The sequence below is a fragment of the Hydra vulgaris genome, chromosome 06, assembly GCF_038396675.1.
Source record: "Hydra vulgaris chromosome 06, alternate assembly HydraT2T_AEP".
NCBI classification, from domain to species: Eukaryota; Metazoa; Cnidaria; class Hydrozoa; order Anthoathecata; family Hydridae; genus Hydra; species Hydra vulgaris.
Window position 1 is genome coordinate 26,855,118 of NC_088925.1, and position 23,324 is coordinate 26,878,441.

Sequence of the window (23,324 nt, forward strand, 5' to 3'; positions counted from 1 at the left end):
ATGTAACATAATGAAGATGTAACATAATGAAGATGTAACATAATGAAGATGTAACATAATGAAGATGTAACATAATGAAGATGTAACATAATGAAGATGTAACATAATGAAGATGTAACATAATGAAGATGTAACATAATGAAGATGTAACATAATGAAGATGTAACATAATGAAGATGTAACATAATGAAGATGTAACATAATGAAGATGTAACATAATGAAGATGTAACATATGAAGATGTAACATAATGAAGATGTAACATAATGAAGATGTAACATAATGAAGATGTAACATAATGAAGATGTAACATATGAAGATGTAACATAATGAAGATGTAACATAATAAAGATGTAACATATGATGTAACATAATGGGTTCTGAAAGATGTAACATAATGGGTTCTGAAAATAGAAGACTAAAATAAAAATCAATATTGTTGACTTCATCATCATTTGCGACAACCAAAAGTAAGGTTTTAAATGATTTTCCATATTGTAAAGAGAAAAACATTTTGGAAATGTATTATCAAGTTTTTTTTTCACAAACCTAGTCAATATTGATAATGAGAAAGCAATGCTTTATGGTATTAAAAAAACATATCTATTGTAAATAAATAAAATACCAAATGAGAGTGCAATACAAAAAAAAAAAAAAACATAAGTTGGCTAAACTAACTAGTAATATAGTACAAAATGCTTACTTCAAGGTGTTAACTTCTATCTTTTTTTCTTTTTTTACTGTAAAAAAATGATGTCATTTATATTACTTGTACCTTTGTTTATGGAAGCTACAGTGTTATTTCAGTTCATAAAATAATTTAAAATTTATAAATTTATTTCAATATTTCTAAAATAATTCCTATATAACATGTGATTCCAAAAAATCTGGACCAATTAAATTCTAAAATATTTTTAGAAAGATGACTTATTTTTTAAGTTTTGAACGATGTTTCAAAAAGAGCAATGTTCATAGAGTATAATCAAAAAAAATTACAAATTTTCCATTCCTTGTCTGCGAACTGTATCAACTCTTGTAAAACTCTTCTTACCAAGTTGAAGTACGCGCTCAATGTCGACATGTTTGAAGCAGTAGTTGATACGATTCCTCAGTTGGATCAAATTTTTAGCTTCCCAACAATTAGCATATACTGCTCTCTTGATTTCATTCCAAAAATCTTCAATAGGTTGCAATTCTGGTACACTTGCAATATTTTGACTTCTGGGCATATATTCGACATTTTTGGACCTCAAAAATACTTGAACTTTTTTTGAGTAGTGAGATGATGCAAGATCAGGCCAAAAAATTTTTTCATCATCTTTATGAACAGTCTCTATAAATGGGAGCAAACATGATCTCAAACACTTTTCTATGTACACATTTTTATTGACAGCTTGACCGGAAGGTGCAACATAATGCTTTGACAATCCCTTTGGAGAAATTGCAACCCAAACCAATAATTTTTGTTCAAATTTTGATTTTCTTTTTAATTTAACATCATTTGGTGTCGTAGTAACATCTGATGAATAAAATCCACTTTTTTCCAATTGTTTGATCTTCTTTTTTGTCATCTTAACTGCTTTCCTACCGCTTCCAACTTGTCGTTCAGGTAATATGTTGTTGTCTTTTCGTTTTAGAATATTGTAGCGCGTAGATCTTCGAATACTTTCCATCATAAAATGTTTTACAATTGCGTTTTTGAAAGTTCTGGGTTAATTTCAATAAACTCGTACATTCGCTTTCTTACGTCATCTTGTTTCGAAGTAACTTTTTTCACATTTCAAATTTGTTGTTCAGTATAAAATTAATGGGTTTTGTAGAGAATTTAATTCTCTAGAAAATGGCGTGCGAGTCAATCAAAATTGATAAATTTACGCGGAGAAAAAATGGCGGGAAGTTTGCCCAGATTTTTTGGAATCACATGTTACTAATGTACATCTAAAATAATTAATAATTTTTCTGAGATTTAATTCTGAGAATTTCATTTTTCATTGTAATTTAAGTCCTCAATAATTGATTTTAATATTATCAGTTTTTACATTTTAAACAATAAAGACATTCACCAATGGTAAATGAGTTAAAAAATTATAAAACATCAACAAAGTCATAATGATATTTTTTGATCCAAGTGCAACTCATCTCTAAAATAATATGCTTATATTATTTATATCACTGATAATGAATTGAAATATTGTTAAATTTATTGTTATAAAATTATATTAAAATAATTGTTTAAACTTTCTAATGATAGAAAACATAAACCTGTTTTCTAACAGTAGAAAACAGGTTTATGCTAATATCACATTAATTAAATAAAATTATATTATCAGATTTGGTTGCATTGCAAACTAACTTTAAAAAATGGGTTACATAATTCAGGCATCCATTTGTCGAAACACTGCAAACAAAAAATTACTTATATTTGGAGAGAATTATTTATTCATAAATTAAATTCTTTCTAACAAATAGAAAGTTGTGCTTTCAGCATACAAATACTGCTTGTGCGGGTGTGGGCAACTATTACCAATTATGTCTATACTGTGCTTAGCTCAATCCAAAAAAATAATGCATAAATGTTTTAAAAATTGATTAAAAAAAACCTGAAGAGCCAAAAACCAAAAAATAAAGATTTACCTTTGTTTTTAACAATTAAGTTTTTATCTGCTGATTTATTAGACGTTTTTATAGTGATTTTAAAAGAAAAAAAAGTGTAGATTAATGGGGAAACTGCATAATCAAAACATTGAAACTAAATTCAAACACTTAAAATAAAGTTATAGGTGTACCTTAGCTAGCATTATATACTGTAATAAAAAATATCAATACTACAAGAAAAAGAATCTATACCAACTGAAAAATAATCTATAATTTAAACTTGAAGTTTTCTCAGGTCTCAAAAAGCTGCAACTCATGCAACCCCACTTTCTAACTCCTGGTACAAAATTTGTCTGTACTATCTGATGTGTTGATCTTCTTAATTAAAGTTATCAGAAAAACTACCGTGTATCAGAAAAACTATCAAAACTAACAAAAAACATAATGGTTGATTTAAGTGACTTAGAATGTAGTTTTTTAATAGTCTTCTTATGAATCAACGTAGTTATTTAAAAGTAGAATTTTTTTTAAGTAGAAGCCTAGAGATTATCATATTTTTTGAATAAAAACCTAGAAGATTATCATACTTATTAAGTAGAAGCCCAGAAGATTATCACATTTTTCAAATAGAAGCCAAGAAGATTATCGCTCAACTTGTTTCTCCACGCAGCAGCATTGTTCGCCAAGGTTCATGTTTCAGAGTTAAAGAGTTGAGAGAGGGTGGTAGCAATAACTAAAGTAACCTCTTCGATTGCAGTGGCCTTTGTGGCCTTAGGGAGGTGAATTGAAATTAAAAATAAAAAAATATAGAAATATAGAAATATAATTGATTCTTGGCTATACTTGAACATATGAACTAAGGCTGAACTATTTGCAAAGAAATTCTCTTCCAATTCGACTCTCGAATGTTAGGGCCATTCTCTTCCTTCCATTCTAATTAAACAGGTTAAGCCATTGTTAGGCATTCCAGTCACTTCAGCTATTATTGCTCATAGTCATATCTCAATTAAACTCTTCTCTGGCTTATGGTCCTGACAATATTCCTGTCACAGTCTTACAAAATTGTTCTCCAGAACTCTCTTTTATTTTCTGAAAACTATTTAATAAGTGCTTGACTGAATCTTGTTTTCCTGCCTGCTGGAAAATGACATCTGTTGTTTTCATTTTTAAAAACTATGGTGAACATTCTGACCCCTCCATTTATTGTCCAATCAGTCTGCTTACTGTTATTAGCAAGGTCTTTGAGTCTTTGAGAAATTTATTTATCAAGTCAAATAGAGTCAAATAACTTACTGTCAGACAATCAATATGGTTTTTGATACTCTTGATCTACGGCTGACTTAGCAGCTGTTGTGACTGTGAATTTTATTGTGCATTAGATGGAGGCGAAGAGGCTAAGGCTATCGCTCTTGACATATCTAAGGCTTTCGACAAAGTTTGGCATGTTAATCTTCTCCATAAACTTGTTTCATACGGTGTGTAGGAAAGTTTTTGAGATGATCAAATCGTTTCTTTCTAACAACTTTATTAAAGTCATCCTCGAAGGTCAACACTTTTCTTTATTTCCAGTAAATTCTTGGGTACCTTAAGGTTCTATCCTTGGTCCTATTTTGTTTCTTATCTACATTAATGATCTTCCGATCAACTTTACATCTAAAGTAGCTCTTTTTGCTGATGACTCAACTTTATACTCCTGTCTTGACAAAAAGTCTTCTCTTTTCCTTCACTTAGAAAAGACAGCCGATCTTGAATCTGATCTCACTTATGTAACTGATTACAGTGGCTTGTTAATTTTAACTCCAACAAAACTCAGTTATTTACTGCAAACGACTACCGCAGTACGGTCAACATTCCTATATTGTTGAATGGCAACCCTTTCACTTTTCCTTTTCTTTTTTCCTTTAATCTTCTTGGATTATTATTTACTACTGACCTTTCATGGAAACCATATATACAATTGATTGTTAAATTAGCATCTGCAAAGGTTGCTTCTCTTTATCATGCTCACCATTTTTTCTCTCCTGATTCCATTCTCTACCTCTACAAATTTCTTATTTGTCCCTGTATGGAATACTGTTGTCATATTTGGGCTGGTTCTTCTAATGATGCTCTCTCTCTTTCTTCTAGACAAGGTCCAAAAACGCATTGTAAACAGAGTTGGACCCCGTCTATTTGCTAAGCTTGAGCCTCTTTCCCATCGTCACAAAGTTGCATATCTTTCTCTTTTCTACAAATACTATATTGGTTGCTGCTCAAAGGAGCTTTCATCTCTAGTTCCATCAACCAAAACTCATTCTCACTTGACTCGTCATTCATCAAAGTCTTTTTCTTTTACTCTATCTGTCCCTGCATGCTCCAAAAACTTCTATTTGTCTAGCTTTTTTCCCCGCACTTCAACCCTTTGGAAGTCTGTCTTATCTTCATATTTTCCTGACTCATACAACCTTTAACTTTTTAAGTCTTCTGTCAGCCATTTCCTGGCTTTATAACTCTATTCTTTTTTTCTAGCAACTCCCAATTTGATAGTGGTTGCTTGCAGCCTTGTTGGGAGTAACTAAAAATAAATTATAGATAACAATGCTTAAAAAGGTTACTTTTAAAGCTTTTGCCTGTAAACAAAGTCAAAATAAAAATTTATCAAAAAAGTTTTAAGTAATGCATAAAGTTTAGTTTATTTATTATTTAATTATTATAATAATGCAGAATAAAATAATAAAATGCCATTGGTTGGAAAATCGGTAAGTTAACAAAAAAGGCCAATGCCAATACCAATTCGGATTGTGCAAAATTAAGCCGATTAAGCAGATTGGCTGATTAAGCCAATGCCGATTAATCGGTACATCAATAATACTGTACAATATTTTTAGTTATGGGAGCCATTATAACACAAGCAGATTTATATAGACTTGTTAACTCATAGGCCATTGTTTTATTATTTGCTTCGGATGACTGGAGCATGAGTTATGGTTTCCTCTCTCCTTGAGTCGTGAATATTTAATTCTCCTAATAAATAGTCTTTACATTAATTTCTGATTCTTACCCAAAGACACCATCTACAATCTGATTATGTTATCATATCTCCCAAGTCTACACAACTGAATAAATCCGTTGGTCACTTTTTGTGTCACATAAACAATTATAAATATATTCTTTGTGGCTAATGAACCTGACTTTTTCCAATGTATAGCAATGCAACAAAATAGACATTAGGTTATTCCGCTGGATGTGGTTATGACGCTAACTAACCCAATGATTATGCTGACACTCACGCACATATTCATTCGAAAGCTTTAAAATGCATGTCAGATTAGCACTTGCTGACTGTACTCTGATCTAAAGTCTCACTTCAAAGCACATCATTCCACACCAGTACCAGGTCGTAGCTCTTTGGGCTAAGAGTGATGGCTTGTGGTCTACTGTGACTAATGTGTACATTTGATCAATTGAATTCCATTCTGTAGGTCTTACGTCTGGCTTTGATGTGTTAGCCCATAAGTGCAAGAGGTGAGAGTGTTAGGCTTTCTATTCACCCAGTTTGAAAGTGGATGAAAACATAATAAGACCATACAAAAAGACCGAATGGAACATACTGATGCACTACACCATTACACCTGTAGACATAAATAGTCTCTGAAATCAATAAATCTTTGTTGCATATGATCTATACACAGAGTGACTAGAGCATTAGTTGCTTTTCCCCCTGCCCCCTGAGCATCTTTACTTCATTCTTCTACTTCACAAAAGTCTTACTACTCATTATATATTTTTTTATGATTTTTATTTTATATTCAACGACATAGATCTACAATCTATTTTTATTATCACATCTCCAAGGTCTATGTAATTGGACTGCTCCATTGGTCACTTATATGTGATAATTGTGTCGCATAAACAATTATTAAAAAAAAGTTTTAATTTTTAGAGGATTTTTATTTTTATTTGCAGGATTTTTATTTTTGGCAGATTTTATTTTATAGACATAAGTTAAAAAATATAGAGCTCTAGAAAAAGTTGTGGCAGAAAAAATGAGTACCATCTTCATGTTTAAATAGTTATTTTCAATGATTTTGTTAAATCTGTATTTTTTATCTGTATTTTTTATAATCTTTTTTATTAAAAAGTTTTTAAAAAAAGTTTTTTTATTAAAAAAAAATCTTTTAACACAAAATTAAAAAAAAACACATCTTACGTTCATTTATCTTTTTAGTTGCAAAATTTTCATGAGTGCTGTTTTTGTTGAAACTATATTTTGTAGAAACTTTGGTTTTCACAGCCATAACACGCTTTCGTTGAAATTCTGTTCTGTATGCAATTAGCTCACTTTCTTTACTAAATTGGCTAACAAATAAATTATAAATAAAAGCAATTGTATGTGGTCTTGGTTTACTTGAAATTATATTTTGTAATAATTCAATTGGTCAATTCCTAGTACTAATTTTTAAAGATTTTTTATAAAGAGTTTCTACAAAACACACAATTTAAGCAAGTCTTTATAAATAGTAACTCGTTTATGTTTTTTTTCTTCTTAGTTTTAAGATTGACCATTATGAAAATAAAGATTTTCAAATTTCGAGATCATGATTAAAAATAAAATTGTATAACTTTTTTTGTATTTTAGATTTACAAAAAAAAAACTGCTGAAAAACAACAATTATGTGTTTAATTGTTTATTCTACACTTTAACTTAGTAACAAAAACAATAGAAACTTAATTATTAAAAATCAACTATCATCATGATTTTAAGAGTTTTGAAAATATTGAAGTTTTCATAATTCATAATTACATAATTAATGTGGTATTGGTGTAGTGGTTCAGCACTCACTTCATAAGCAAGAAGTTCTGAGTTCAATCCCCACCACATCTCTGATAGTACTGTGCTCAACTTGTTTCTCTGCACAGCTGCCTTGTTCATTAAGGTTCATGTTTCAGAGTTAGAAAGTTGAGAGAGGGTGGTAACCACAACAAAGTAGCCTCCTTGATTATAGTGGCCCTCCAGGCTTTAGGGAGGCAAATAATATTTATAAAAAAAATTTTTTGAATGGAATATCAGCATTTTCATAACTAAATTATGAAAAAAATTTATATAAAATTAAAGTTTTTCAGACTATGACATGTTAAGTTTTCCATATTGCAATCATTAAATGTTCTCATTTTATTAAAGAGTAACAAAGACTTTTTGAAAAAACCTGACAGCACTTTTGCTTGTTTAATCAAAGAGCAATTAAAATTAATTAATTATCATTAAATAATATTTTTACATCAATAAATAAATATCATTAACTATTAGTTAAAAATTGAATAATTAGTCAATATTGGTCTATTAAAACTATTAGGATAAAAAATACTGACAGTGTCCATATTTTCTATGAGGAGAAGATTGTTTGTGAGTATTGTAAAGTGATTCTAAATATGATCTAAGAAGAATAACTGCATATTTTTTGTGTATTTTGCCATGTACACAAATTTTAATTTTTTATATGAATAGTTCAAAAGCTTTTGTTATATAAACTGAACAGGTGTATCATGAACACCTGTTGCCTTTAATTAAAATTAAAAAAATATATATAATATAAGATAAAAAATTAAGTTAAAAACCTTTCATCATTTTAATTAGGTTATAATCAATAACTTATTACCCACTTAGAACACCACAAACCAAATTTAGCATAAAGTGGGAACCAATAACAATGAGTGAAAAAAAATAAATCCATATGAAATAGCCATTGTAATCAACCATTCGATATGTCTAAAAAAATTAGTTTTTAAAATGCTGTCTTTTTTATCTTGTTAAATTACATATTTTAAATAACATACTTAAAAAAATAACTTTAAAACAAAAGCTAAATCAAATTCAAAATCCAAATTCCCCCTCACCCCTTACTTTTACTGTTAAAGTTATTTCTCATTTAAACCCCTCTACAATTTGATTCAAACAACATTGTAAATATTATAGACAACATTTGTGTCACAGTCTTACAAAATCCAGAACTCACTTTATTACTATCTAAACTATTTAACAATAACTGAATCTTTTTTTCCTGCCTGCTGGAAAACAAAATTTGTGCCAATTTTTAAGTCTAACAACTTACTGACAATCAATACTGATATCAATAGTTTCCTATAATATCAAAACCTTTATTCATCTAGTCCTTCCTTGAACGTCAAGCCTTTGAAAATCTCTCCCATCCTCATGTAATTAAATATTTACTTCAGAGATAACTGCTACAATAAATCATCTACCTAAAATCATTACTTTATGCTAGTAATTATCTGACACTTATCTATCATCAATATATTTATCCTTTCAACATTACACTTATTATTTAAAACATTAAAATTACACTACTCAAAACAATAAATCAAATTTGAATTTAGTTTACGTACTGAATACATGAGATCAGTCCAGCCTTCACAAGTGATACATGTGAAAATAGTGAGAGATGAAAAGAGAATATTATCAAAGTTTGGTAAATGAGAGGTTGGATCAATCAAGTATTTTTTACAAATAGTTTCTTTTGGACATTGATAACCCAAACTCACACTAAGTCCACAGGGTAAATCATCAATACAAGTATCTATAAATCATGTTTCATTCTTTACACAGAAAAAAATTTATACCAACAAAATATTTTAAATTTTAAATCAATTAAAAAAAAACTCTTTTCCATTAAAACAAAATTCAGCAATAAAACTTTTTTTAATATCACTTACTATTGTTTGTATAAAAACAAACTTGGTGAAAGCCATCCTGAAGAAATAATTGTCCAATAACTGCATAAATAACGATTACAAATCCAATGAATACTCCAATATGTAATAATGACGACAATGACTTTAAAATAGATCCCATCACAATGTTTAAACCTTCAAGCAAAAGTTTTTTAAAGGAATAATAAAATTTATATTTAAATTTATTTACACTATAAACTTACTTGGGATTCCTGCTACAAACTTTAATGGTCTAAAAACTCTTGCGGCTTTAATAACTTTTATCCAAGACAAATAATTTGATACTCGAAATAACACAACAATGCTGAAACATAACAACAATAAAAATATATATCAAATATGTTTAAAAAAAAATTATAACAATATGAAAAAATATGTATAAAAAATAATGTTAAAAAATTAAATTAAAAAAAAGAAAAATAATTTTTTTTTAAATACATTAACCACTATTAAAAACTTTTCAATAATCCATTAAATATTCATTTAAGGTTATATAAGTACTATATAAGACTAATATTTTCTGTTTGTTTTTTTTAAACTAACCTGGCTATTAAAACAGATAAGTCAAAAACATTCCATTGATTTCGCATATAAGAATTTGAATGTAATATAAATCCTTGACTTAAAATTTTTAATATAGCTTCAAAAGAAAATACAGCAACAAAAACATAATCGAATATCATCTAAGAAAATATAACAATATAAAATAAAAATATAACAATGATACATATAAACAAAAAAATAGTACAAACAGTAATCATAAATATTAATAAAATAACTATTGTAAAACATTAAATAAAATAAAAAAAGGTTATTTAAAAATTATAACAATTATGAACAGCTGTTAAATAATAAAAAAAAAAGAATAAGCAATACTTATACACACCAGTTTGTAGTTTAGATTTGACTTATCATTATTTGGTAAAGAAGTATTCAATCCCATTACAACACAGTTAGTAGCAATAGAAAGTATTATAAACAACTCAAATAACTTGGATGTGCTTATAGCAACACACAATCTGCGCAATGGATTTGTTGGTGATAAAATAAAAAGACTTTTTGTGAAATACATGTCCTGTTTATCTTCACTGAATGATAAACCATGTTTTTTGAAATCCAATCGTTGATTATTAACATTTTGGTGAAGTTTATTGTTATCAAATTTGTCAATAATATCAGCCATGAAAAAAAACCTTAAAACTAGTTCAAAACAATACTTAAAAAAAAATTGTTAAATAATTTACTTATAATAATTTACTTATAATTTACAATAATTTACTAATAAGCAATTTACTTGTAATTTATAATAATTTACTAATAAACAATTTTATAACTTCAAGTTATATAAATTTACAAAATTACAATTTCTTAACTATAAGCTATAATATCTTTTTAAAAAAAAGCAACAGAAATTTGTTTCATATGCCAACAAAATGTCATTTAAAAAGACACATTTAATTCATTTTTGAAACATATATGTATACTGTTTCAAAAATACATAGATAATAAGGAAATTAGTCTTTAAATTTCTTTAAAATTTATCAAGTAATTACCATTATTACATTATTAAGTAAATGAATATACTTATAAATATTTAATAAAATGAGTTAACATAATAACAAAGCTATTTTCATATGAGTTCACTTCACTAAAATTTTCATGAGTTCACTTCACTAAAATTTTCATATGAGTTCACTTCATTAAAATTTTCATATGAGTTCACTTCACTAAAATTTTCATATGAGTTCACTTCACTAAAATTTTCATATGAGTTGACTTCACTAAAATTTTCATATGAGTTCACTTCACTAAAATTTTCATATGAGTTCACTTCACTAAAATTTTCATATGAGTTCACTTCACTAAAACACAGTGCTTTATTCAACTATTCATATGCTAACTATTAAGCAATGATATTTATGATGATTTTAAGTTTAATGTTGATTACTTATAATAATAAATTAATCTTTTTATATTTCATTTATTTTTAAAACTAATTTATTTAAATAAGTTAAATAAACTTTTATGACTTTTTGTCTTTCTGCTTTTTTTTTTTTAATTTATCACTCATGGTTTCGCACTTGTGAAGTTTAAATTGGTTTCCATAATGTCATTTTCTTATTTATAAATGACATAACAAAGTGGAAACAACTTTGTACAACCGGGTACCCTTCCCAGCATTGACCAATTTTAAAGATCAGGATTTTTTATTGCGATAATGCCACTAAAAAGATACCATCAGTTTGCTTTTTCCTCCTACCTTTACCCACAATTAAATTGGGGTTTTCAGACTTTTCCTTTTTCTAGGTTAATTATCTTTACCAGGGCTAAGAAAGCTTATCTGCCCCAAAGCTTTTATAAACGATTTTAATAACTTTAAAACCATTTAAATTTAGGGCAACATATTAGAACCATGCTTTAAAGATGTTTGGAGTTTAAAAAAATAAAAACAATTTATTTGAATTTTTAAATGTATTTCATAAAATAATGACAGAAATAATAAATATAAAAAATATTATTTTTTCACTTTCTTGTTGTCGTTTTTCTTTTGAGTCTTTGTTTGTTTTGAACCATTAACTACAGATTGCCATTGCAGAGGATTTTTTCGAAAAAACGGCCATGGTGGTAAAACAATCTAAATTAATTAAACATCAAGTTTTTAAACTAAAAAACTTTTAAATATACTTAATCATAAATATATAATTTATAAAATTACACTAAATATTTATAATAATAAACATATATTTATAAAATTATATGTTAATTTTCAATACTGATATTGATCTTTAGAGTTAAAACATGTTAACACTGAAATCAATCAACTTTAAATTTGAAAATTTAGTTTTAATTTTTTATAGTTGATTTGAAAACAAAACTTAATTTTATATGACAAAATGAACAAAAACAATTTTACAATTTGTTTTTATTATTTAACAAATTAAACAATAAATAAAATAATTAAATAATATATAGATATAAAATAATTATATATATGTATATATATATATATATATATATATATATATATATATATATATATATATATATATATATATATATATATATATATATATATATATATATATATATATATATATATATATATATATATATATATATATAAATAGATAGATAGATAGATATAAGAGTAAGTTTACATAAATAAAGAGTTTATGTAAATTGCTATGTTTTTTTATATCATCTTTTATATAATAACTATTTTTTTTTTACTTTTATTATCAAAATTATCTGTTTCAATTTTATATTGTTTTATCATTGTCACTATTAGATAAAAAAAGATATATATAAAATTTTTAAGACTCATACAAATTCATTTTAATTTATGATAAAGATATTCTAGGAATATTTATATTTTATTCAAATAATTTGACCTGGATTAATTTTTTTGTGATAACTTGGCATAAATTATTATTTAAATTATGATTTAAATAATAATTCATGTCAAATTAATATTTTAATCATGATTTAAATAACAATTTGGCATAATTTAAATCATGATTTTTATTATCAATGCAATTATGGTGCATGCATAAAACATGATATGTGCATGCATTATAATTGCATGCACAAAACAAATAAATATCAATTGCTCAAAAAGTAAAAACAAACATAGTTATGTTAACAAAAAAAAAAAACTATCAATTTACCAAGCAGGAGAGAGCAAACCCAGTCAAAACTATATAAACAGTGGCAGATAGCTGTTGAATATAAAAACCCCATAAGAATCCAACCACCTGCAAAAAACAAAAAACAAAGTTGAAATTTTTTTTTAACATGTCTTTCTATCTATCTACAAAAGAGTGAATTATTTTAACTTATGGTTGTGTGCAGTTTATTATTTTCAAGCTTAAAATTTAGCAACTGCTTTTTTTTGTGTTGTTAAAGTCAATTTGTTTGATTTACCAATAAAAATATTTTTTTAAATGGTTCAAAGTATCGTGTACCTTAATATATAAAAAGAACCATTTAAATTTAAACTTGCATTTAGTAAAGTTTACTTAACGGTGTACTAGACCTTAAATTTCAAAAATGCATTAAAGAATTACATTCAACAGTGTACAAAGAGAGGTAATGTAGAGGTACCCAGTGGACACGCGTCATCCGGAGAACATCTAGATGTCCATAAGACCCTGGTCCTCAGGAAGACGCATGCCCACAGGGTAGTAATATAAAGGGCTTCAGGTATAGGTATTAGGCTTAAGTATTTACATGTGAAAAAATAACTGGTAAGAGTTATGTATGAAAATGTGTTGGTTTACCATAGGGGCTTTCCAATGCAGATGACTTAATTGTAGAGACAAAAGAAGAATTAACACTAAGATTTCAGTTTTAAAAAGATAAACATGAATGAGCCAAAAGTATAGCACTGCGAAGTCAGTAATGAGCAAGTAAAAATTACTGAAAAGTGGCTATCTAGAGAGTGTAAGGAAATATGTGTTGAGTGTGTAGGAAAAATGTTAGAACAAGATCTATGGTTAGTACAGTTTGTAAGTAATGAATCCATAATAGATGAAATGGTATATAAGGTGTTTTTAAAATAGTTTGTCTTGAGGGTAGAAAACTTTCTTTTAATAAATACAGTTAAAAAACTTACAATACATGATAGAAAGGTAGAGTTAGGTTTTGCCTAAGAAAAATAAAAATAAGAAAATAAAAGAAGATTTTTAAGATTGTGATTGGAAAATCAGTTTTATCAGAAATGTCCAACTTGTGCAAGTACAGAAACAAGGAGTCTAAAACAAGGATAATATCTATGAATATCCAAGTCAGGCATCTGTGCAATTTGTATATTCTCATATGTATAGTGCAACATCAAATTATTATATTTTATAAGTTAAATAAAAAGTTACTAAATATATAAATTAAAACATAGGGTCATTCCATGCCAAGTGGACCTAGGTTCAACATGGACCACCTCAGATTTTAATGAAACTTGGTGAGTTTCTTTTAATGAAAAAAGAAATTTCAGAAAACTTTTTAGTTATTATATACAATGTTAGACATTAGAAAAATGTTGACATTTTTTATGTCATATTTTATCTATAATGGCTACCTAAAAACACTAAATAATTGCTTAGAAATATAAAAGATTGACTTTTGATAGGTCAATATACAAACTTAACCTTACTTGGGAATTTCTCAGGATTTAATAACTGAATCACAAACAAAAGAGTTGTGTTCTGAAAGTTAAAGACTTGGACTCATTCATGGAAATTAATTGAAGCAAAGTTTGATATTTCTTCAAAATCAGAAAAATTAAATTACTGACTTTGGTTCCTGTTGGAACATTTATTTTACACAAAACCATTTTTCTGTTTCCCTAAGAGTAATAAAAACTGCAAGAAACAAATGCATGACATAATAGCAGAACTGTCTAGAAAAAGTAGAAATATCTATTAATGAAAATGTAAAAAATCAATTCATGAATTTAAGAATTTTATCAATCAGATGAATACTTTTGAATGTGTCTCAGGAAGAAACAGTAAATCTCAATTTATGCTGATGGTAAAAGATAAAATTTTCAAAAAAAGACTCCTGTTATCTAATATAAACAGTTTATTTAGACCAAAATTCTAAGATTTTAACATGGACCACCTCAAACTTTGATCATATTTTGGTGTATATCAATGAGAAAAGTAATGATTAAAAATTTTAGCATAAAACATTTTGTGGTTCATGAGATATGGTCATTTAAAATAAAAATTTCAGTAGCGAAAACATGTTTTGTTCTTTAAAGCTCTATATTTTAAAACAGAATTTCAGAAAATCTTCTTTGTTATGCATAACTCTAGATTTAATTTAGCACAATGTTGACATTGAATTTTTTAATATTATGTTTTACCCGTAATGGCTACCTAAAAAATTGTTTGCATATATAAAAAGTTGATTTTGATGGGTCATTTTACAAAATTAGTATTATAAGGAGTAAGACATTTAAAGACAATTTAAGAAGTGAAAAGACATTTTTTTAGTTTCTGTATATAGTATGCTTCCTAATATTCAGAAATTTCAGTACAAACAACCGCTTTCTTTATATTCTAAATAATAATCAAAATAAAAATGTACATTTTATTTTCTGAACAAGTTAATTTAATTAACACAAAATTAAAAAGAAAAAACTTTATGTAATTAAATTGTTTGTTTTAATGTTGTGTTTTTTATATGAATTTGTTTTTAATTTTTTTTTTTTTTTTTTTTAACTATCTTTGCTTCCAACAAGGCTGCAAGCAGCCACTAATTAAAGTTGAAAGTTACTGAAAGAGAAAAGATGAAGATTGTAGAGCAAGATAACGATTGACGGACGACTTAAAAGATTGCAAATTATATGAATCAGGAAAGCAAGATGAAGGAAGCAAATTCCAAAGAACTGATGTTCGAGGAAAAAAACTAGACGAATAAGCGTTATTACTTTATTAAAATAAAAACAAATTCATATAAAAATTTAATTAAACTAACTATTTATAACTTTGATTAAAAATTTAATCAAAGTTATAAATAGTAAATAGATAAAAACAATAAAAAAGAATGTTTATATTAAATTCTAAATAAAACAATACAATTAAAAAACAAACAAACAAAAAAATTAAAATATTAAAAATTAATTAAACCAAAATAAAAAATAGATGTTACATACGCCAAAAATTGTAAGAATAACTTGATAAACTCGTTCTGCCTTCTTTTGTCCCTCATAATCCTAGGAGATAAAAGTAAATAATATGGGTATTGGGTCAAATCATTATATTTCAACAAATTTATAAAAAACTTTGTGGGGCACCATCCCTGAATTTGCTGATTTTATTTATCATTATCTGCAATATGTAGATAAATTAAGTTTGAAATTTCAGACTTCTAATGCAACGGTTTAGAAATTATAGCCTCATAAACACAACACAGTGGCCCACCCTCAATTTACGAATTGCAAAAATAGACTACTTAAAAGCCTTATGATCTTTCAACAAGAGTTTAATTTTTTCTAGAACTGTTTTCTGGATAGTTCTGTATAAGCGGCCCTCTAACCTGCCTACTTGGGCCATGAGAGGGGTGCAACTAATTATAAGTTATTTCTTAATAAAAAGAAAGATATAGTTGGTTGCTCCCTCCTTGATCTGGTCTTTACATTGAATAGGGGCACAAATAAAAGGGCAGTAACTATTTAGTGCCTTGTGTTATTGCTCAAATGTGATACTTTAAACATATTTTAGTTAATCCTAAAATTGAAAGCATTATTCATTTAAATTCTATTTTATTATAGGTGATTAAATTACTAATAATTCAGTACACAATTAGAGCAGTGGATTCAGGCATCAGTGGCAAAGTGAAGCAGAATAAGATTAATTAAACCATTAAAATAACGATTTCTATTTTGCTTAAATAATTATTTTTTAGTAAATGTAAATGAGCTTCAATTTCTAAATATAGAACAATAGTCTTATTACTTATTTTAAAAAACAATGATTTTATAAAACTTTTTTTGCAAATGTGTATATATAAGTGTTTGTAACTCAAAATAAAAAACTGTTTGGTATTTTAAAATTTGTTGTTGCAGTTTTTTTAATCATATTATTTGTTTATTTATTATTATGTGTTGAATCTAATTTATTTATAAAGTTATATAGGAGGAGTAGCTTCAATAATAATTTAGTTCAATTCAATTTTTTAAATTAAAGAAATTCATGAACTTTTGTTCTATTGGCATTGAACTAAAGTTAGTCATAAAAATACACACTGCAGTCATTCTGAAATTTCATGGAATATTAACATTTCACAAAAAATAAAATTGCTCACTTTAGTTCCTGTCCATTGGACCATTCAGGAAACAATAAAATTTAAAACAACTCAATATATGGCAAAGAAAGCTAGAGCTTAGCGGGATGTTGAAGTTATCCTTGGTGAGAGGTCAACTGTCATAAAAAACCCAAAAAAATTGACTTCCAACATTGCAAAGCAAATTATAAACTTTTATGAGGATGATAGTAATAGCAGGTTATTGCCAGGAGCAAAGGATTATATTAGCATAAAGACAGTTGAAGGTAGACAGCACATTCAGAAGCAATTCATATTATCCAGTCTTTCAGAACTTTATCGGAAACGGATAGAAAAATCAAAGTCTAATGATATAGTTAAGGTGGGGTTGACATCATTCTTTTTTAAGGTCAAAGCATTGTGCACTTGCTGGAAAATCTGGCACACGCATTTTGTGTTTGTATCCACCATCAAAATCCAAATCTTATGGTAAAATCATTAACAAATGAATTAAAGTCAAAATATCTGATGGCCTTAGTTGTATGTTCATTAGAAAATAAAGCATGTATGTTTCATGAGTGTGAGAAGGGTCTCAGAAAAGAAAGACTTGAAAAAAGATTAAATGACCTGGTAGGAAATTCAGCAAATGAAATAATTTACAAGCAATAGCTGAATACTGATAGATGCCCTTTAGAAACAATAGTTAAAAGTCCTGATGAGTTTCTAGAAGAGTTAACAAACAACTTATATGAACTCACAAAACATCATTATGTAACCAAACTTCAAACATACCTTATAAAGCAGTTAAAAGGAAACCTGAAAGCAAATGAACGTATTATACAAATGGATTTTGCTGAAATTTTTTCATTTATCATACAGGATGAAGTTTAGTAATCGTGTTTTTCCAAAATTCAGGCAACTCTTCATTCATTTGTTGCATATGTGAGACCTTTAGATGGAAACCTATCCCTAGAAAGCAAATGTTGTTGTTATAGATAAGCAAATGTTATAGATATCTCTATATTTCTGAAACAGAAACATCTACTAATACACATGAAGTACTTGCTAAGCAAAATGAGAATGTTACTGCTATCAAAGGAACTCACTCATATTATTATTTCTCACCTCAATCATGATGTTTAAAAACTTATGTAACATCAATGAGCAATAAATTTAATATTTTTCACATGCTGGAAGATACTTGCATCAATACAAAAAATTCACTGAATATTGACATCAATACTGCTGATTGGGTATTAGCGCATTATTTTGACAATTTTTTTCCTGGAAAGATAACAGATCTTAAAGGTGACTCTATTTGTGTCAGCTGTTTACAAAAAGCTGGCAATTATTTAAAATATCCAATAATACCAGATATCCTTTGGTATCCAGTTAGTGACATTATCGCTACATAACATGAGCCTGAGCTCAAAAATACTAGAGGGTTTTACTCCTATCTTATTAAAAAAAGATCAAATGATTTATCATATATTAATTGTTTTCAATTATCAACTAATTAATAATTCAGTCCTTGTTTTAAATCATTACGCGTAGAGCAATTTACATACGCCTTAAGCAATTTTACATAAGCAGTAAGCGATTTTGATTAAGCGACTTTTTATAGTTTTTTAACTTTTAAATTATTCTATAAGCGGTAAGATAAAAGAAGTAATTAATTTTAAAACAATTACATTGACTTTAGAATGACATTTATATAAAAATATTTGTTACAAAAGTTTGAATGACAATTATGTTAGATATAAGCTTTATTTAGTAATGAAAAAAACTCAAATAAAATTAAAAATTTATTATTATTTTGTTTTTATTTTAATGTAATGATTGATTTTTTCGCTTGAAAAAGGCAAACACTCAATACTGATTTTAGAAAATATGATTTAAAACTAATTTAATAAAAAAATATAATCTTATTTTGATAAAAAAAATATATAATTTTATTTAGATTTGAAGAGCATATAATTCAATTTTAATTTAAAAAATATATTTAAGTTTATTAAAATTAAAGTTAATGCTTAGGTTTAACTTAACTTTCAAATTTATTTAAAAATATTACTAAATATCGTTTAATATTTAAGTTTTTATTGCAATTGTTTTTTCAGTTTTCTTTCCTAAACCTTTTTTTGTTTTTTTACTCAAAATTAAATTTTAAATAAACAGCTGCATCAAAAAATTGCACAAAACATATGTTAAACTTTTTTTAACGCAAGTTAAATCACAGTGATTATTTGTTAATAAATGATATATTCAGCAATGTAATTTTAATAATAAAATAATAAACTTTTAATAAATAAAGTAAATAAATTAACATAATTTTTTTTATTTATTACTCGCTAATTTTTTTAAATAAAAAATCATTTGTAGTTGCAAAGCTACAATTAGAAATTTAAGAAATAATCATTTTAAAAACTCAAAAATTTAACATATTTTAATTCATTTATGCAAATGTTGAGTAAAGAAAGAAATTTGTTAAAGAGAATTTTATGACATCAAATTCAGTCTCTAATTAGTTACTGTCGCTTTATTTATGCTCTTGTCTATGAAAACAACCAGATCAAGGAGGGGGCAACCAACCACATCTTTTTGATTTACAATAATGCATTTGACCTTTGAAACTTTAAAAAAAGGGTTATTTAAGAATGCTGCCATTTTTGTTATAAACACAACAATTTAAAAATGTTTTCATTTTTAGATAATTGGCTCTAATGGACTTATATGCTACTAATCTTAGATCAACACAATGTGTAAAAACATCTCAAAATGGCTCAAAATTTGACTTTTTAGGCGAATGGTTAATATATTTTTAGTTATATTTGAGTTCTAAATAGAAACAAATTGCTTATATTTTACCCATGACCAGAAATGTTAAATTTTTCATATCCTAAACCCTGTAAATACTGAAGTACATTGGCTTAAGACTTTATCTGAGACATGGGATCTAAATGACTATTACTTAGAATTCAAATAATCTTGAACTAGTAAGTAACTGTAGTGAGAGGGCTATAAAACTAGTTCAGGTATCTATTTTTTATGTTTGATCCTTACTGTTTATGTTAAAAATCTCAATTTATTACTCATTACTTTTAAATATTCTTTAATAGGAGTTGATCAATAAATTGCACAATTATGATAAAAGACAAAGTACCTTCCTCGTATCAAACAAATATAAAAGTGTAAGAACAATTAAAAAAAAAATCTGATTATGTAAAGAATTCTTTGTTTACAAAATAAATTTATAAACATGAACTATGTTTGACAACTAATTACTTCAGAAACTAATCATAAATATGATTTTATTATGTAAATATAAATATTTTAATATGTAAAGTATCTTGTTTACCATCAGTTAGTCTGAAATATGGGTAAAAAACTGGTAAAAAATGACCTTTGGACCCATTGAGGGAAGTCATAAGTGAATCGGTGTATACAAAAACGTTCTAAGTCATAAAAACCATTTTTAAGTCAAACAACTTTAACTATGTATAACACATATATATATATCACAAATTTTGATATATTTTTTAACAAATCTAATATTTAGAGATGTCAAATAGCACCCAGATTTTTTTTTTGAATTTATTAAAGTAATAATTTTGGATTTAATAAGTTTTTCCTCGTTCCCCGAAAAAATAGTTTTTATGACTTAGAACGTTTTTGTATACATCGATTCAAGTGATCTAATCATGAAAAAAAAAATTATTAATAATATTAAGGTTGGGGCACCTTATGAAAAGCAATGTTAGTTGAAATTCAAAAAAGTCATGTTTTTGGAACACCCTAATATATATATATATATATATATATATATATATATATATATATATATATATATATATATATGCATCTAGTAGCTACATAAGTTCTATATATTTAAGCTATTTTAATGTAATATATCACCTACCTTAATAAAATATATTGTTGCTGAAAAATATTTTTATTAATAAAAATTTAATATAATTAAATTTTGCTATTGTAGATCCTAATTATATATTTCAGGAAGCCAATAATTGTCTAACTAAACTTTATCATGTAAATTTAAATTTAAAAAAACCTAAAAATATAGATGCATATTATTACAGTATTATGTTATTGTTACGATAATCTACATTATTTTTTTTTAATATTATTTTTTTATATTAACTTAGTTGTCATGTTATGAAAACTCATTTAAACACTAACTTAAATGAGTTTTCATTTAAATAAGTGTTTAAATCGAACAAGACATATTTATGATGTCTAAAACATGTAATTAAAATGTATAATACATATTATAAACTCCTGTGGGCACAAAATACATTCTAGTGTTCAAAGGGCGGCATTAACTTGTTTTCCAATGAAGACGAAGTACTTTTACTGTGATAATACTACAAGGAAGATTAATGTTCAAACTTTTTTTTTAATAGAAAAAATATATATATAAATGTAACTAAAAAACTAAGGATATCTATAACAATCAATCAAAAGTTAAATTAGTTTTTAAATATATAAATGCTTTAAACAAAAAAAGCATGACTTAGTATGAGTAATAACTTGAGTAAAAAATTGACCAATTATATTACTTATTTTTAAGTTTTCAAATCTTTATTCAAATTTTATATTAAATTTATTTTTGGGGTTTTTATGGAATACTTGATGTATTCTAGATTTTTCTAATTATGATAAAACAAGTAATTTATGTTATCAAAACAAATAATTATAGTTTAAATTACTTGAGTTAAAAATTACTTTTAAAAAACATTAAAAATTCATTACTTTTAAAAAACATTAAAAATTCATTAAAATGCCATAAATATTAGGTCATTTTTTTATTATTTTTTAAAAAAAGCAACAGATAAATATTTTAAAATCTAACAATAATATCTTACCATATGTGTTTCAAAACTAGCACCATAATCATAAACTCTTTGTATGAATGGCAAAGAAAATAAAAGATCTTTTACTATGTCCATTACTTTTTACTCTAATTAAATAATCTGAATAAATAATAACTGTTACAGAATAATTTTTCCAAAATTGAATAAGAAATAATGACAAATTATAAGATAAATCTACATTATATTTAATAAATAACTTAAATATGCATTATGATAAACAAATGCATCTTAGCCATTTATTTAATATTTGATTATTTGACAACTTTTTTTAAACTATTTTCTTTTTTAAATATTATAGAATAGAATAACAAAGATGCTGTACACTCTTGAAATGTGGTAAGTCTTATTTACGTAGAATTAAGAATATGATAGCCAATTACAAAAAACAGTGTTCAGAAACCAAAATATTTATCGATGTTGTTTTTAAAAAGGTTTAAGTTATTTTTATCTATTATCTATTTATCAGTTCTTGGAGCACCTAAAATAACCACAGAAAAAATGTGTATATATATTTTTAAATCACATGGATACATTTTGATCTAATTTAGTTTATAACAAAATATTGAAAGTCCTTAACTCAATCTTTTAAGAAAAACATTTTGGATTTGTTTGATCTAAGGCTAAAGTAACAGTATTTTTTTTAAAATCATCATTTGATACCAAAATGAAAAATGTAAAAATCATAAAGTTTGTCATATGACTAGAAAGAAGCTCAAAGATCAACAAAAAATCACTTTACAATAGCCTAAATGTTAATTTATCTATCGTAATCAGTGAAAGATAGGTACAGCATATTTATTAAATTAATAAGCAAGGTGTATTTTTTGGTACATAAACACATTAAGAAAGCAGCAGAATAAAAGAGCTGTATATCCATAAATTGAATTGTTGAATTTAGGTCAGCAAAAATAAGTCTGAATATATAACTACTTACACTGTATTATATATTATATAAATATATATATAAATAAATATATATATATATATATATATATATATATATATATATATATATATATATACATATATATATATATATATATGTATATATATACATATATATATATATATACATCATATATAATACATATATATATATATATATATATATATATATATATATATATATATATATATATGTATATATATATATATATATATATATATATATATGTATATATTATATATATATATAAATATATATGTATATATATACATATATATATATATATATATATATATATATATATACATTTATATAATATATATATATATATATTTATATTATATATATATATATATATATATATATATATATATATATATATATATATATATATATATATAT

At 25.7% G+C, this 23,324-nt stretch overlaps 2 protein-coding genes across 3 annotated transcripts in view; both read right to left on the reverse strand.

Moving 5' to 3' along the window:
• The window catches only part of LOC101235972 (probable voltage-dependent N-type calcium channel subunit alpha-1B), a 113,730-nt gene extending 103,193 nt beyond the window's left edge, over positions 1-10,537 (reverse strand). For both annotated transcript variants that reach the window (XM_065799728.1, XM_065799729.1), the window contains exons 1-8: positions 10,210-10,537; positions 9,867-10,006; positions 9,527-9,627; positions 9,306-9,458; positions 8,979-9,169; positions 8,231-8,340; positions 6,784-6,932; positions 703-739 (exon numbers count right to left, since the gene is read on the reverse strand). In XM_065799728.1, coding sequence (XP_065655800.1) covers positions 703-739; positions 6,784-6,932; positions 8,231-8,340; positions 8,979-9,169; positions 9,306-9,458; positions 9,527-9,627; positions 9,867-10,006; positions 10,210-10,506 — 1,178 coding nt within the window. In that variant the 5' untranslated portion in view covers positions 10,507-10,537. The remainder of the gene's footprint in view (positions 1-702; positions 740-6,783; positions 6,933-8,230; positions 8,341-8,978; positions 9,170-9,305; positions 9,459-9,526; positions 9,628-9,866; positions 10,007-10,209) is intronic.
• A 1,239-nt stretch (positions 10,538-11,776) lies between these two features.
• On the reverse strand, positions 11,777-22,093 carry LOC136081752 (signal peptidase complex subunit 1-like). Its single transcript, XM_065799730.1, has 4 exons — positions 21,968-22,093; positions 15,979-16,038; positions 12,992-13,078; positions 11,777-11,958 (listed from the first exon to the last, which is right to left on the reverse strand). Exons 1-4 carry the CDS (start codon positions 22,049-22,051, stop codon positions 11,839-11,841), a joined length of 351 nt encoding a protein of 116 aa, XP_065655802.1. The 5' UTR covers positions 22,052-22,093; the 3' UTR covers positions 11,777-11,838.
• Between the last annotated feature and the right edge of the window lie 1,231 nt (positions 22,094-23,324).

Coding starts and splice junctions, on each gene's coding strand:
- LOC136081752 (XM_065799730.1), bottom strand. CDS start 22,051: ATGGACATAGTAAAAGATCTTTTATTTTCTTTGCCATTCATACAAAGA. Junction 13,079..15,978: donor TTATTCTTACAATTTTTGGC/GTATGTAACATC, acceptor TGTTTTTTGCAG/GTGGTTGGATTCTTATGGGG. Junction 11,959..12,991: donor GGTTTGCTCTCTCCTGCTTG/GTAAATTGATAG, acceptor TAATTAATTTAG/ATTGTTTTACCACCATGGCC.